Source organism: Mus caroli, chromosome 9 (genome assembly GCF_900094665.2).
Source record: "Mus caroli chromosome 9, CAROLI_EIJ_v1.1, whole genome shotgun sequence".
Classification (NCBI taxonomy): domain Eukaryota; kingdom Metazoa; phylum Chordata; class Mammalia; order Rodentia; family Muridae; genus Mus; species Mus caroli.
In genome coordinates, this window is record NC_034578.1 from 103,699,954 (window position 1) to 103,715,767 (window position 15,814).

At 45.7% G+C, this 15,814-nt stretch overlaps 1 protein-coding gene across 2 annotated transcripts in view; it reads left to right on the plus strand.

Moving 5' to 3' along the window:
- The window catches only part of Usp4 (ubiquitin specific peptidase 4), a 46,387-nt gene that overhangs the window by 11,139 nt on the left and 19,434 nt on the right, over positions 1-15,814 (plus strand). The window contains exons 4-13 of one of the 2 annotated variants that reach the window (XM_021173310.1): positions 1,137-1,263; positions 3,540-3,685; positions 3,816-3,877; positions 6,799-6,939; positions 7,729-7,846; positions 8,781-8,954; positions 12,113-12,271; positions 13,774-13,998; positions 14,820-14,903; positions 15,435-15,529. In XM_021173310.1, coding sequence (XP_021028969.1) covers positions 1,137-1,263; positions 3,540-3,685; positions 3,816-3,877; positions 6,799-6,939; positions 7,729-7,846; positions 8,781-8,954; positions 12,113-12,271; positions 13,774-13,998; positions 14,820-14,903; positions 15,435-15,529 — 1,331 coding nt within the window. The remainder of the gene's footprint in view (positions 1-1,136; positions 1,264-3,539; positions 3,686-3,815; positions 3,878-6,798; positions 6,940-7,728; positions 7,847-8,780; positions 8,955-12,112; positions 12,272-13,773; positions 13,999-14,819; positions 14,904-15,434; positions 15,530-15,814) is intronic. The other variant, XM_021173311.1, reaches the window with a different exon arrangement.

The following is a 15,814-nucleotide window of genomic DNA, read 5'->3' on the forward strand; positions in this document are numbered from 1 at the left end:
AGCTGTCTTAAGACACACCAGAAGAGGGTGTCAGATCCCGTCACGGATGGTTGTGAGCCACCATGTGGTTGCTGGGATTTGAACTCCGGACCTTTGGAAGAGCAGTCGGGTGCTCTTACCCACTGAGCCATCTCACCAGCCCAAGAGCTGCATTCTTAAGGAGTCATTATTTCAAATCAGAACCACCATGACTACCAACCCACCTGCTCCCTTTTAAAAAAACTGTTTCATGTAGTCTAGGATGGCTTTAAAGTTACTGTATAGTTCAGGCCAACCTTGAACTCTTTATCCTTCTGCCTCAATATCCTTCGAGTTGAGATTAGTCTTGTGTCACCATGCAAGGCTTCAGAACTCTTTGTTTTTGTTTTTGTTTTTGGTTTTTTTGACAGTTTGAAATCCTTAAGAGTGCTAAGGAATCAACATTGTGGGCATACAGCCTTCTTCAGAGGTCTGCGAATGCTGTCAGTGTAGAGTGTAAGCATTCTGCTGAGGTTTGACAGACTCTGTAAGGGCCAAAGCAAGAGTTTTCTGTTCAAAGCTGACCTTCTGAGATATGTCCTATAGGGCCTGGTTTATCCACACAGATCTCTGTCTGGTTCCCTGAAGATATACTTGTTTCTTCATTATAGTAGGAAAAATTGTAACTTCTGGGATATATGCTGATAAAATCAGTCTATACTTTCTTTTGGTTTTTTCGAGACAGGGTTTCTCCATATAGCCCTGGCTGTCCTGGAACTCACTCTGTAGACCAGGCTGGCCTTGAACTCAGAAATCCGCCTGCCTCTGCCTCCCAAGTGCTGGGATCAAAGGTGTGTGCCACCACTGCCTGGCTATTCAGTATATACTTTGTAAAATTGAATAAAAATTAGTTTTTCTTAGATCAAATGTAGGGGATACATTTCCTTTAATTCTTGCACTTAGAAGAGGTAGAGTTCTTTGATTTCAAGACCAGTTTAGTCTACATAGTGAGTTCCAAGCTACTCTACATAGTGAGACCTTGTCTCAGAAACAAACAATTCCTGACAGAAGGTTCTCTCTCCTGGGAGGTTTTAGCCTTCTGGTGCTGAGCCATGTTGCTTCCAGGACTGTCCAGATGTCCACCACCGCTCCTTCACCTTTGCCTCTCTTGCTTACAGGTTGTGGAGCATGGCCTGTTTGTCAAGCACTGCAAAGTGGAAGTGTATTTACTGGAGCTGAAGCTCTGTGAGAACAGTGACCCCACCAATGTGCTAAGTTGCCATTTTAGCAAAGCTGACACCATTGGTAAGCAGCTGGCAGGGTTCTGCATGTCTGGTGAAAATATACAGGGTATTGTAGTTGCTGAGAGGGAAGCTGTGTTGCTCTCTTTCACTGTTGTTACTCATCTGTGGTCTTCAGTTCTGACTTGGAAGTCTTGGTGAGGGAATGTTTATGAGGAACCAGACCTGGGAACTGTGTTCTTTAGAACAGTACTTGGGCAAGCAAAATGGCCAGCAAAGTAGGTCAAGCAGGCTTGAACTCTGTATAAAGTCATGCATAACCTTGTATTCCTGATCCCCCGTCTCCACCTCCTAAGTGCCTGGTTTATATGATCCTAGGGATTACACTCATGGTCTCAGAACAAAAACCAAACAAAAACCAATAAAAGCCTTTACTACTTGAATTGGGCGTGGTGTCTAACACCTGTAATCCCAGCACTTGGAGTGCAGAGGCATAAGGATCTGCCAAGAGTTTAAGGCCAGTGTGAGAGCCTATTTCAAAGAGGAAAGGCTAGGAAGATGGTTTAACAGGTAAGGACCTGCTTTTCAGGCCTGAGGAACTGAGTTCAGATCCCTGCCATATAGGAAATCCAGGTGTGGTATGTATCTTAAACCTTAGTACCGGGGAACGTGAGACAAGCAGGTAGATCCCTGAAGCTCATTGGTCACTACTTCCAGGTCAATCAATGAACGTTTAGATTCACAGAGAGATCCTGTCTCAGAAAATAAAAGATGGGAAGGGATGGAAAGATACCTAAATATGGCCTCTGGTCCCCACAATGACACCCACCCACACACATGCTTATGCATATACCAGCACTAATAAACCACATACCATACACAGAAGACATAACAGTGGCTGGAGAGATGGTTCAGTGATTAAGAGCACTGGTTATTCTTGCAGAGGAGTTAGACTGCATCTGTAGTTACTGTGTGGCAGTTTACAGTTGTCTCAGTTACTATTTAATTCCTGTGAAGAGACACCAAGACCAAGGCAACACTTATAAAAGAAAACATTTAATTGGGGGCTTGCTTACAGTTTTAGAGAATTAGTCCCCGAGCGTCATGGCAGGAAACACACTGGCGTGGTGCTGCAACAGTATTTTCATACTGATCTGCAGGCTTTCCATACGTACCTCGGAGAGGAGGAGAGAGCATGAGCCTCCCAGGGATCCCCTTCTCCAACAGGCCACACCTCCTAATCCTTCCAAATGGTTGGTTCCTCTACCTGGGAGCCACGAATTCAAAGCCACGAACCTATGGGGGCCATTCTCATTCAAACCACCACACTCTCTTTCTCCAGTCCCATGGACCCTCAGCCTCTGGGCTCTCGAGGGTATCAAACACATATACATACAGGCAAAAAAGCATTTATACATATAAAAATTAATTTAAAAAAAGCTAACAATCTCGGGGGAGAATGGCTGATTCTGTTTGGGTGGGTTGTTGTTTTGGGGATCAGTCTCAGGATCTTTTCCTCATGCTGAGCAAGCGCTCTACACTAAACCACATCCTCTGTCCACTCTGCCTAGCACCCACTTTCTTTGCGATGAAGCCTTGCTGTGTAGCTCAGATGACCTCAAACTCATGATCCTGTGTATCATCTCCATTGCTAAACCACGGGCTGGGCTGTGTGTATCCTGGCTTCGAGGTCACTTTTTCTTCCTTAAAACTTTATTACATCACTCCCCTTCTCTCTCCTTACTCCACCCCTCCCCTACTCTCTCAGATCTCTCCTGTGGCCTTGCCCACTCCATCAAAAATTGGTGAAATAAACTCAGAAGGTTGTATTTGTGTGTGTGTGTGTGTGTCTAACATTAATGATCATAGAACAAGCTTCTCTTTTCTTATTTGTTTGTTTTCTGAGACAGAAAGTTGTGTGCCACCACAACCTAGCTTCCAGTTTTCTAGCTTTTATGTTACTTTTCTTTCTTTATCTTTCCATCTTTCTTCTTCCCTTTCTCTCTTTTTTTTTTTTTTCTTCGAGACAGGGTTTCTCTGTGTAGCTCTGGCTGTCCTGGAACTCACTCTGTAGACCAGGCTGGCCTCGAACTCAGAAATCTGCCTGCCTCTGCCTCCGGAGTGCTGGGATTAAAGGTGTGCACCACCACTACCCAGCTTGCCTTAACATGAGTATTTCCTGACCTGATGACAAACAGAGCCAGCTGTAGTGGCACATACCTGTGTGGCAGGTAGAAGGAGGGGGAGTTCAAGGCCATCCTCTGGTACTTAGTGAATTCTACGCTATCTTTAACTTTATTTCTGGAGACAATCCTGAGTGATGTTTTTGTCTGTTCTTAGCAACTATTGAGAAGGAGATGAGGAAGCTCTTCAACATCCCTGCAGAACGTGAAACACGGCTTTGGAACAAATACATGAGCAACACCTATGAGCAGTTGAGCAAGCTAGACAACACTATCCAGGATGCTGGGCTGTACCAGGGTCAGGTAGGAGGGCCCAACCCATGCCCAGACTGGCAACTCTGACTGGGGTGTGTGTCATGAAGGCTTCTGGCAGTAAGCATGTCAGAGGTAGGGTTTGTTGCATTGTGCTCATCTGGTTTCCCCTTTCACTCAGGTGCTAGTAATTGAGCCCCAAAATGAAGATGGCACATGGCCCCGGCAGACCCTGCAGTCAAAGTAAGTGAATCTTCTCTCCCATGTACCTGGCTCATAGGTGCAGAGAAAGGGAAAGAGGGAAAGGGTTGTTCTGAATTAGATGGAAAATCAGTTTCTCATTCCAAAGCACCAGTTTTTAAGCAGCCTGCTTGACATTCATGTACGAAATAGCTGTCAGGATTCCGTCAGGACAAGAGATGGGGAGGAGTAAAGGGGTTGGATCTGATATTGTGGCTTTGTGTGTGTGTGTGTGTGTGTTAAGCTCCTTTATTTTTCTACTTGTAGTTTAGAGGCTTTGAGAAAGGAAGGAGGATCAGGGTGAGACGACGAAAGGCTTGCTCCTACTCGACTTTTCCTTGGCCTCTTACAGATTACAGCTCAGCTACTAAATTTGGATTCCAAGCACAGTTATGCCAGGAGATATTTGTGTGGCTTGTGGAATTGTGCACCCTTAGAAGGTTGCAGTAGAAAGTGATGGCTTTTCTCTAGGATGTAGTGCAGGGAAATAACATGAGTGTTTCCTGACCTGATGACAGAGGCAGCTGTAGTGACACATGCCTGTGTGGCAGGTAGAAGGAGGGGGAGTTCAAGGCCATCCTCTGATACTTAGTGAATTCTAGGCTAGCCTGATATATAGGAGAGCATATCTACAAAACAAACAAAACAAACCTGTGGCTGGGCTGATGCCTCAGCAGGTCATTTGTTTGCTATGCAAGCGTGAAGACCAGAGTTCACATTCCCAGAACTCACCGTGTTGGGTGAGTGTGATAGCCTGCCTGTAATCCTAGTGCACAGGAGCTGCAGGCAGGGATCTCTAGAGCAAGCTGGCCAGCCACTTAGCAGAAATGGTCTCACCCTGTATTCAGAGAGACCTGCCTCAGTAGAAGGTGAAGAGCAGTGAAGGAAGACAACTAGCATGAACCTCCGCTTCCACATGTATGTGTACACATATGCACGTTTCCCACATGTATGCATACGTAAAACAAAACAAAAGTTTAGTAGAAAACACCATATTGCCACAAAATGTTTGTCCTTATTACAGAACTTTGACTGCTTTGCAGGTGTGATTAAATTAATTATGTTGAAATCAAGAGACTCTCCAGGTGGACCCATTGTAATCCTGAGGCTCCCTGGAGGTGAGAGGGAAGCTGGAGAGTCATAGTGGGCATGCAGTCAGAAGCAGAGGTGAAGCAGTCAACTGTGAGAAAAGCTTTACTGACTCAGTCAGGACACAGGAACGAACGCCTCTACAAGGATCTAGGGACTCTGCTGAGGACTGTAACTGGGACATCTTGACTTGAACTCAGAGCTCCTTTGGATTTTTTTGTATATGTGTATGGGCATTTTGCTTGTATGTATATCTGTGTATTACGTGTGTGCCTGGTGCTATGAGATGGTATTGGATTCCCTGGCCTGGAGGTGCACGTGGTTGTAATCGTATGGTTGCTGAGTCCTCTGCAGAAGCAGCAGTGCTTTTGGTCATGCGAGCCTCAATCCAGCCCTCCTTAGACTTTCACATCTGTGCTTTTATGAGAACCCAGCTGGGTTGTTGTGAAGCCCCTGTCTGAGTAGACACCTGTGACAGAACAGTAGGGAACAGTAGGCAAGTGCAGGCTGGACTGCCCCCCTCTTCACCAGAGTGCACCAAGCAGACAGCAACCCCTAGCCTGTGGACCCTCCAGGGCTTGCACAGGGGTCGCCTGTGACCATGGGAAAACACAGGCAAAATTACAGTTACGAAGTACAATGAAAATCATTTTATGGTTGGGGATCACCACAGACTGAGGAACTGTGTTAAGGGTGTGAACACTGCCAGACAGTGGTGGCGCACGCCTTTAATCCCAGCACTTGGAAGGCAGAGTCAGGCGGATTTCTGAGTTCAAGACCAGCCTGGTCTACAGAGTGAGTTCCAAAACAGCCAGGGCTACACAGAGAAACCCTGTCAAGAGTGTGACCATTAGGAATGTTGAGAACCACTGCTCTAGAGAAAACCCTCAAGGTGCTCAGCTTGTAGCCTGTGAGGTTACAGGTGGTAACCCAGGCAGAGGCAGGCTGGCTGGCCTGGCCTTTGGACCTCTGTCTTCTTGGTTTTCCTTCTCCCTATCCACCCCACACTCTGAAGCCTAAGAATTTTCACTAAGGGAGACAGCTTTTGAAAACGTAGCAGTACCTCCTTGAGACTCCATGAAGGGTAGAGTCTCTTGGAGTGGTGTGGTTGATCAAGAGTGAGCATAGAGTGGAGTGAGGCACATTCTCTGATGTCTGGTGCAGTATCAGATACTGTTGTGCGTGAGGATACAGCCATAAAGTGAACAGTTTAACGTTGGGTCAGGAAAGGAGAGCAATAGGAAAAGTACTTGTGCCCCTGATCCATAAGCAACATAGACAAAATTGAAGGAGAGAATTGTCAAGCTCTAGGAGTTAGAACGAGGAGGACTTAACCTGCTGAGCCATCACACGAGGTGGACACACACACACACACACAGAATATATATGAGTGGATGAAAGAATGAATGGATGACTATGTGTGTTTGTGTGTAAATGCAGACACAGGCTTGTGGAGCCAGAGGTTGACGTCAGATGTCAGTCCACCTAGGTTCAGATGGGAATCTCTCTCTCTCTAGTTTGCTGCTGCCCACGCCACCCTAGATGACCAGAGCTGGGCCCACAAACTTGACAAGTTCTCTCCTTTCTACTTCACAGCTCCTGCTTAGTGTGAAGACAGTGCTTTTGCAGCTTAACTGAGAATGGAGAATGTTTTTCCTTCCCTTTTTCCTCTTTCCATGTAGGCCAGATTGTCCTCAAGCCTTTTGATTCTGGGGATTCAAGTATGAGCCATGAAGCACATTTAGGAATGTTTATTGAGACGAGACCTAAAGCAGTGAATTGGGCCTGTACTTTTAAAATAGTCAGTGGTATTGTTTTTTGCTTCCCCCTTCCAGATCAAGCACTGCACCTAGCAGAAATTTCACTACCTCTTCAAAACCATCCGCAAGTCCCTATTGCTCAGTGTCTGCCTCTCTCATTGCAAATGGTGATAGCACTAACAGCTCTGGGATGCACAGCTCCGGTGTCAGCAGGGGGTAAGAACAGGCCTTTAACTGTGCTTTCCTTCCTCTGCCTCCTTTCTCAGGCGTACCTGGGCTGCTCATCTGTGCCTAAAATAAAGCTGTGGGATTAGAGCTGCCTGCTAGAGCATGCTGCATGTGGCCTCTGCTCCAGCCCATTCCTGCCTCATCCTTCTGACTCTGCTCACTTGTCCTTTTGCTGTCTGGTGTTTTTTCCTGTCTAAGCCATTGAGAATCTTGAAGGCATGGTAGCTGGTGTAGGGAGATTACAACATTTGTAAAGGGATGGGCTGGTCAGATGGCAGTTGCAAGGGGGCAATTCTCAGTCCTGTAGAACCCTGTTTCTCCTTTTAGTAGCTGTGTTCCTTTCTCTATGAATGTTAGGAGTGCCTGCCACGAGATATAAACAGGATGGAAGAGAGTAAGCAAGGAAAGAGTAGATGAACACTCAGGCCCAGTTGAGGGTAGTATGGCCTTGTGGATGGTGGCACGTGTAATGTAAGCTCTTGATCTTGGTACCTAAAATATGTTTTCCTGTTATCGTGTGATAGCCTTCTAGAATGATATAAAATTACTCGCCAAAGTCTAAAAGAAGAAAATCCAAATAGCATTTCTCCACTATACTTACACCTGCTGACAAGTCAAGTAAAGATGGAGGGGTGGCTCTGGAGGACCAGAGACGGTAGGGTACATTATGAGACAACCAGGCACAAAATCTCAATGCCCAAGTAGAGCTCCGAAAGTCGTCCTGAGGGGATATGTGCAGCACTTGGTTTTATTGCTGATGTGGGTTGTGTTTTTCAGTGGATCTGGCTTCTCTGCTTCGTATAATTGCCAGGAGCCCCCATCACCTCATATACACCCTGGCCTCTGTGGACTTGGAAACCTGGGGAACACCTGCTTCATGAACTCTGCTTTGCAGGTAGAGGGGAGTGTCACCAACTGAATAAAACTGTGGTTGGAGTTTGTTAATTGAAAAATTAGTATTAGCCCCCCCCCCTTCCTTTTAGTGCTTCAGCAGTCTCTGCTAGGGTACCTCCTACTGGCTGCTCCAGAGTGGCATCGTCAGTGTTTATGGTCCTAAAACATCTATTGCTTTGTTAGTTGGTTGATATTTTTTTGAGACACCAGACTCTTACTTTCTCTTAAAATAAAAAGGCAAGAAGGGCTCGGGGTGATTGAGGTCTTTCTTGGCATTGTCAAGCATATTAAGCATCTTCAATGCTGGATTCAGTCCCTAGCACTACTGCTACAGAGCCAAATAGAAACCAGTGTTAGCATGGTAGTTTATGACTGTAATCTCAGGACTCGGGAGTCAGGAAGATCTCAAGTTCAAAAATCTTAGGCTACAGAGGGAGATCTATCTCAGAAATCTCTTTTTATTCATTCATCACATATTTATTGGGTAGGTACTATGTAATAACATCTGATAGACATGGGCTGCAAGGAATTAAGAATCCACTCCAAAATTAGGAGGTCATAGTCTCTAAAAATGTCAACTGCAAGTTCAGGGTTTCCTAAGAGTGCTCTCAATTTTAATACTTTGCTAGAAGGATTTAGGATTTACTTAAAACTATGATAGTTAATTCATGATAATTGTTTTTAATGAGGAAAGGATACAGATTAATGGTAGTCAAGAGAAAATGCAAATAGAGTGTCCAGGATTCAAAATGCACAACTCTGGTATGCTTCTATATATCTGCAATCCCAGGACTTGGAAGGCTGTGGTGGGAGGGTGACCAAGAGTTTGAAACCAGCTTGGTCTGTAAGTGTATCAGACAGAAAGGACTTGGTCTGTATGAACTGTTTTCATACTGTCTGGAAGGGTTGCAAGCTCTGGCTTTGTTCTGTTTCAGTGCCTGAGCAACACTGCCCCACTGACTGAGTACTTTCTCAAAGATGAGTACGAGGCCGAGATCAACAGAGACAACCCTCTGGGGATGAAAGGGGAGATTGCAGAGGCCTATGCAGAGCTCATCAAGCAGATGTGGTCTGGAAGGGACACTCACGTGGCACCACGGATGTTCAAGGTAGGTTGTGTGCACACTTGAATGCAGTTGTGCACACATGCATGTACCATAGCACAAGTGTAGATGTCAGAGGACAACTTGCAGGAATGGGTCTCTCTAGCGTGTGGATCCTGAGGATCAAACTCAGACTGTCGGGCCTGGTGGTAAGCATCTTTATCTGCTGAGCCCGTGTGTTAGACCCCTTATCTGTTTTGAAGGGAGCGGCTTCATATTGCACTAAGGCATCCCTTTGCTTGCATTTTGACCTAGGTGAGGGTAGACTCTGAGGGGCCAGCAAGATGGCTCAGTGGTAAAGGCAAGCCCAATGACCGGAGCGCAGCCCCCAGAACCCATGTTACGGTAGAATGAAATAATCGGCTCTAGGAAGTTTTTCTCTGACCTCTGTCATGTTCTGTACTATGGCACTCAGTGACACTCAGAACTTATACTGTTTAAAAAAAAAAAAAAAGGTATAATCTAAGACTTAAAATAAGTTCATGTTATCAGACCGTCCTTTTCTTTCTTTCAGTGCTGCGGAGTTTTGGGTGGGGGGCTTTTTATTTTATTTATTTATTTATTTTTACTTTGGTTTGTTTGTTTTGTTTTGTTTTTGGTGGTGTGGGGGTTTTGTTTGTTTGGGTTTTGTTTGTTTGGGTTTTGTTTGAGTCAGGGTCTTATTATGTAGCACTGGCTATCATGGAACCCAGTATATAGACCAGGCTATTCTCAGACTCAGAGAGATGCAGCTGCCTTTGGCTCTTGAGTACTGGGATTAAAGGTATGTGCTACCAGGCCTGACTCAGTACTACAGTTTTGTTTGTTTATTTTATTTTTTGAGACAGGGTTTCTCTGTATATCCCTGGCTATCCTGGTACTCATTTTGTAGACCAGGCTGGCCTCGAATTCAAGAGATCTATGTGCTTCTGCCTCCCAAATACTGGGATCAAAGTGTGTGCACCACCACCTGGGCCCTATGATCTAGACTAGACTATAAACATTTGGTTGTTGGTTTTTTTGTTTGTTTGTTTGTTTGTTTGTTTTTGTTTTTTCGAGACAGGGTTTCTCTGTGTAGCCCTGGCTATCCTGGAACTCACTCTGTTCCAGGCTGGCCTCGAACTCAGAAATCCACCTCCTGCCTCGGCCTCCCAAGTGCTGGAATTAAAGGCATGCGCCACCACGCCCAGCTTTTTTTTTTTTAAAGGATTTATTTATTATTATTATACATAAGTATACTGTAGCTGACTTCAGACACACCAGAAGAGAGTGAGAGATCTCATTACAGGTGGTTGTGAGCCACCATATGGTTGCTGGGATTTGAACTCAGAACCTTTTGAAGAACAGTCAGTGCTCTTATCCGCTGAGCCATCTTGACAGCCCCTAAATGTTTAGTTTTGACTGTTAAAGTGATGTAATCCGGAATCCTGTGTCCCATGTCTCTGTGCTCTAGTCAGGACCTCAGAAGGCAGGGATAGACTTGCATTCTCAGAGGGTGATATGGAAGGCAATTCTTTTCATAGCAAGGTTTCTCTGTATAGTCTTGGCTGTCCTTGCCTCTAGTTCACAGATCTATTTGCCTCTGTCTTCTGAGTACTGGGATCAAAGGCGCATGCGCCACTACCTAGTGAAAGGCAATTCTCTCTCTTTTTTTTTTTTTTTTTTTTTGGTTTTTCGAGACAGGGTTTCTCTGTATAGCCCTGGCTGTCCTGGAACTCACTTTGTAGACCAGGCTGGCCTCGAACTCAGAAATCCGCCTGCCTCTGCCTCCCGAGTGCTGGGATTAAAGGCGTGCGCCACCACGCCCGGCTTTTTTTTTTTTTTTTTTTTTTAAAGAATTACTTATTTTATGTATGTGAGTACACCATTGGCTCTCTTTAGACACACCAGAAGAGGGCATTGGATCCTATTACAGGTGGTTGTGAGCCACCATGTAGTTCCTGGGAATTGAACTGAGGACCTCTGGAAGAACAGTCATTGCTCTTAACCGCTGAGCCATCTCTTCAGCCCCATGAAAGGCAATTCTTACTTAGATTTTTTTTTCCACTGAGGGAAAAAAAATATCTTAAGTGGTCGGTTAATAGTGAGGACTCTTTCATCTTCTCAGTCACTTGAATCTGTGAGAAATACAAGTCAATTACCATTTAAATACTAAATCCTAAAGGATACTAACATTGGACGGCAGCACCCTGGATTTGCTCAAGTGGAAACGACTTACAAATAGCATTTTGGGGTGGCATACTGATGGACACAGTTGATAGCTGCACTGTCTGGTGGTAGCTGCTAGACCAGGTGCTACTGAGCACTTGTCATGTGGTTACTGTGACCAAGAATCTGACCAGGGGAAGAGGGATTGGAGAGATGGCTCTGTAGTCACGAGAACTGGCTGTTCTAGAGGATCTAGATTGGATTCTCAGCATCTACATGATGGTCACAATCATCTGTAAGGCCAGTCCCAGGAAATTTATCTTCTGGCTTCCATGGGTACCATAGAGGCAGATGGAAAAAAAAAAACCCAGCTCCTTGGTGTTAGGGTCTTAAAGGAAGGTTTTGAGCATGCTCAGAAAGGGGAGGTGAGCTCCATCCCAGCTGCTCTTTTATTTTCAACTAATTTAAATATAAAAACCTTGGTAGTTAGTAGCTAAAATATTACACAGCACAGATGTAGAACATTGCTTGACTTATCACAAGAGACTATGGGCTCATCCTGGAGTTTGTGGTTGAGTGTGAGTGTGGTTGAGCACTTTAGAGTGCTGCTGTGCTGCTGACGGAAACTACACTCCAAGGGCTGCTGGGAACAGCAGCACTGGACACTCAGACCTAGGGATGTTAGGGCTGTTTCATATATAACTGGATTGATCACTTCTAAGGCTGTATAATTCAACTCTGTGAACTACAAAAAGACACTGGAGTGGGGTTCACATCACTGCTTGGATCTATCAGCTGAGAGTGCGCCCCTTCCCGTTAGGATAGTGGCCTGATTTCAGGCCCGTGGTTTACTTGGACCTCTAACCTGAGCCATTCCTCTGGTGTCCCATTGGCCTCAGTGTCGCTTGTAAGGCGTTAGTGGGACTGTCGCCCAGCTGACTGTAAGCTGCTGCTGTGGGCCCTGCCCTGACTTTGTTTGCTTCTTTTCCCCCTTAGCTACTTTATTGTGTCTCCTAATGGAGTTGCTTTTGTTGTAGACGCAAGTGGGACGTTTTGCTCCTCAGTTTTCTGGCTACCAACAGCAAGACTCTCAGGAGCTGCTAGCCTTTATTCTAGATGGACTGCACGAGGACCTGAACCGCGTAAAGAAGAAGCCTTACTTGGAGCCAAAGGACGCCAATGGGCGACCAGATGCGGTATGATACTGAAGGGGTCGGCACACTGTCCCAAAGAGAGTCCCTTCTATTGGCAGCATGGGAACAGACCTCTGGGGTTGGGGTCAGTGCAAGGGCCCCGGTTACCTAGTCAGCAAGGACGCTAACTATAGTTGCCTTTCCCGCCAGCACTCCAGATCAAACTCACAGGGCCTTTTGAGTGCTAGACAGGCCTATAACCTCTGAGCTACCTCCCAGGCCAGTCGTAGAAACTCCTAGCACTTCCTCGGAGTTCTTCGAGTGAGTTAGTTTGTTTAGTATTGCATTGGCAAGCCAGGACTGAGCGGAGCACTGAGAACTTTCCAGCTGACCGTGTGTTCTTAGCACTGTCACTGCTCTTTACAGCTCAGCCAGGGTTGGTTTATTTGTGGTACTGGCGATAAAACCTCCAACTTCTTCCTATTGGCCAAGTGCATACCACTGGGCTGAAGTTATGGCCTACTTGCATTGTTTAGTTTGAAATGCAGTCTTAACTACATTGCTCAGAATGGTCTTGACCTCAGACTCTAGCCTAGGAACCTTGAAATTGGCATCTTTCTGCCTCCACTTCCCAAGTAGCCAGGGTTACAGGCCTGTGCACTAGCCCAGTTTTTAGTGGCACAGGATCTCATTAGTACTCTGGGCTGGTGTCTGACTGTGTATCTGAGAGTGCCTAGAAATTTTGAGTCTTTTGCCTCCAGAGTATTAAAGTAGCCTCTTCTTTCCTTGATTATTAAAAATCTGGTTAAAACTAAATTTAAGACATATGTACTTGATGCCTTGATTTCTCTGGTACTTGAAAGGGGAATTTATTTTAGCGATCCTGTTGCGTTGAAACAATTGACATGAATGCTTTAAAGTAGCTTTTAAATCTTAAAAAACAGCTTAACTATATCATGGATTAAAAACTCTCCCCTAGTGGCCTAGAGAGATGGCTTAGAGGTTAAGAGCACTGCCTGCTCTTCCAGAGGATCTGAGTTCAATTCCCAGCAACCCACATGGTGGCTCACAACCATCTATAATGAAGATCTGGTGCCCTCCTCTATCATGCAGGCAGAATGCTGTATACACAATAAATAAATAAATCTTTAAAAGGAAAGGAAAGAAAATCTCTCTTAAGGCTAGGCAGTGGTGGCCCATGCCTTTAATCCCAGTATTTTGGAGGCAGAACCAGGTGTATTTCTGAGTTCCAATCCAACCTAGTCTATAGAGCAGCTTCCAGGACAGCCCGGGCTACACAGAGAAACCCTGTCTCAAAAACCCAAAACAAAAATCTTCCCTAAGGACCTTTAGATCATTAAAAGCACAAAAGGATTGGTCTATCCCCAGTTGGACCTGTGTGCCTTTGGTGCTCTCAGAATCCCTTATTTGCCATAGATTCTCGATGGTTGTGGGTGTAGAGCTAGCCCATGGTGAGACTACGGTACACTAAAAGCTCTCGGCTGTTCACTGGGAAAGGACAGATGTTGCGAGTCTCCCTACTTAATCCTTTTCCTTTCATGTAGGTGGTAGCAAAGGAAGCCTGGGAAAACCACAGGCTGCGGAATGATTCTGTGATTGTGGATACTTTCCATGGCCTTTTCAAATCGACTTTGGTTTGCCCAGAATGTGCTAAAGTTTCTGTGACCTTTGACCCATTTTGCTATCTAACTCTCCCACTGCCTTTGAAGAAGGATCGGATTATGGAGGTCTTCCTGGTTCCTGCTGACCCTCAGTGCAGACCTATCCAGGTACCCGAATCCTCACCTTCATAGCACCCTCACTGAGTAGACTCTGGTCCCAGATGGGACTACATTCTATCTGCTGCATGGGACACTCCATTGACTGTCCCTAGGTCCCCTTGGGCTTAAGTCTGTATGTGCACCTTGGCCGCTCTGAGACCTCTGTGTAAGCTCATTACTTGTGATGGTCCTTAGGCTATCTCTGTCACTTCCCCACCGTGTAAATTCATGTAGCTGTAGTAACCTGCCTTTCCTGCTAAAGGTCCTGGAATGTTGGGAGGATGCAGTAGAGAGTTTCCTTAAGTTTGTCTTCCAGTCAGGTGGGAGAACAAGTCAGGTATGGTCAGTGGGTCTTCATATGCAATTCTGCTGGTAGCAGAGGGCAAGGTGATACCTGCTGGGTGTGGCTGTGTGCACCTTTTCTCCTGGCCCTCAAGGGAAGCAAAGGCAGGTAGAACAGATCTGAAGTTGAAGCCAGCTTGGTCTTTATAATGAGGTTCAGGCCATCCAGAGCTACACAATGAAGCTGTCTCAAGGGGAAAAAAGGAAAGAAAGGTGATACATAGTATTAAATGGCAATTTATATGCTTTTAACATTTCTTTAAAGGAAGTGCTGACCCAATCCAGAAGGTAAAGGATACAGCAATATTTGGGAGGGAAGGAGGTGGCTGCCTGAATGTTGCAGCCGTACTGACAGCAGAGCCTTGGCTCTGTCAGCTGGCCATATCTGGGCCATGCACTGCCTCTGGAGGAAACCTACGTCTCCAGGATGTGTCTTCCTCTAGGGTCATTTCTTGTCTCCTGTCACCTTGACTGTTTCTCCTTTGCAGTACCGCGTGACTGTGCCATTGATGGGGGCCATTTCTGACCTGTGTGAAGCACTCTCCAAGCTGTCTGGCATTGCTGCAGAAAATGTAAGGAGTCATTAGTGGTCCCTCCCACCATTAAATCACTTTATGGTCCTTTGGGTTTACTCTGAAAGTTTTGGGAGATTTTTGTTATTGGACAGCGCAAATGTCTTAGATACCTCGTAGCTCCTGGTCTTACTCACTGTCCCTTTCAGCGCAGGGAAACAGTCTTTCTCTTACTGTGATGGTGCCGCCCATTGTTAGAGGGACAAGAGTAGGGCTTGCTTTCATCATGGTGCAGGTATAGAGACTGGCTCTGGAAAGCCACTGGGATTTCTACGCCATGACCAGTGTCTGCTCAACACTCCCTTCTCATCATTCCTCCCATTTGAAGGCAATGTCATCAAACAGCTGTGCTGGCGATAGCCTGTTGCTCCCTTTCCATCTTGGCCATACGTCGCCTTGGGACCACTCGAATGGTGGTTCTCGGTAGGCAACACTTGAACAAGGAGTTTCTGCCTGCTGTTTCTGGGTTTTAGTCAGTGAACAGGAGCTCTGTGAGCCATCCTGTCATCTGCTTGTGCTCTTGATTCTTAGATGGTGGTCACTGATGTATATAATCACCGCTTCCACAAAATTTTCCAAATGGATGAAGGTTTAAGCCACATCACGCCTCGAGATGACATTTTTGTGTAAGTACTTAGCAGTTACTGATACATGAGCAGAAGAGCACTGTATAGACTTTGCTCTGACATAGGTGCTTGTGTGTATATGTTCTAGTACCTGACCAGGTGCTTGTGTGTATGTATACGTCCTAGTACCTGACCAGGTGCTTGTGAATCTATATCCTAGTACCTGACCTAGGTGCTTGTGTATATATATCCTAGTACCTGACCTAGGTGCTTGTGTATATACGTCCTAGTACCTGACCAGGTGCTTGTGTATATATATCCTAGTACCTGACCAGGTGCTTGTGT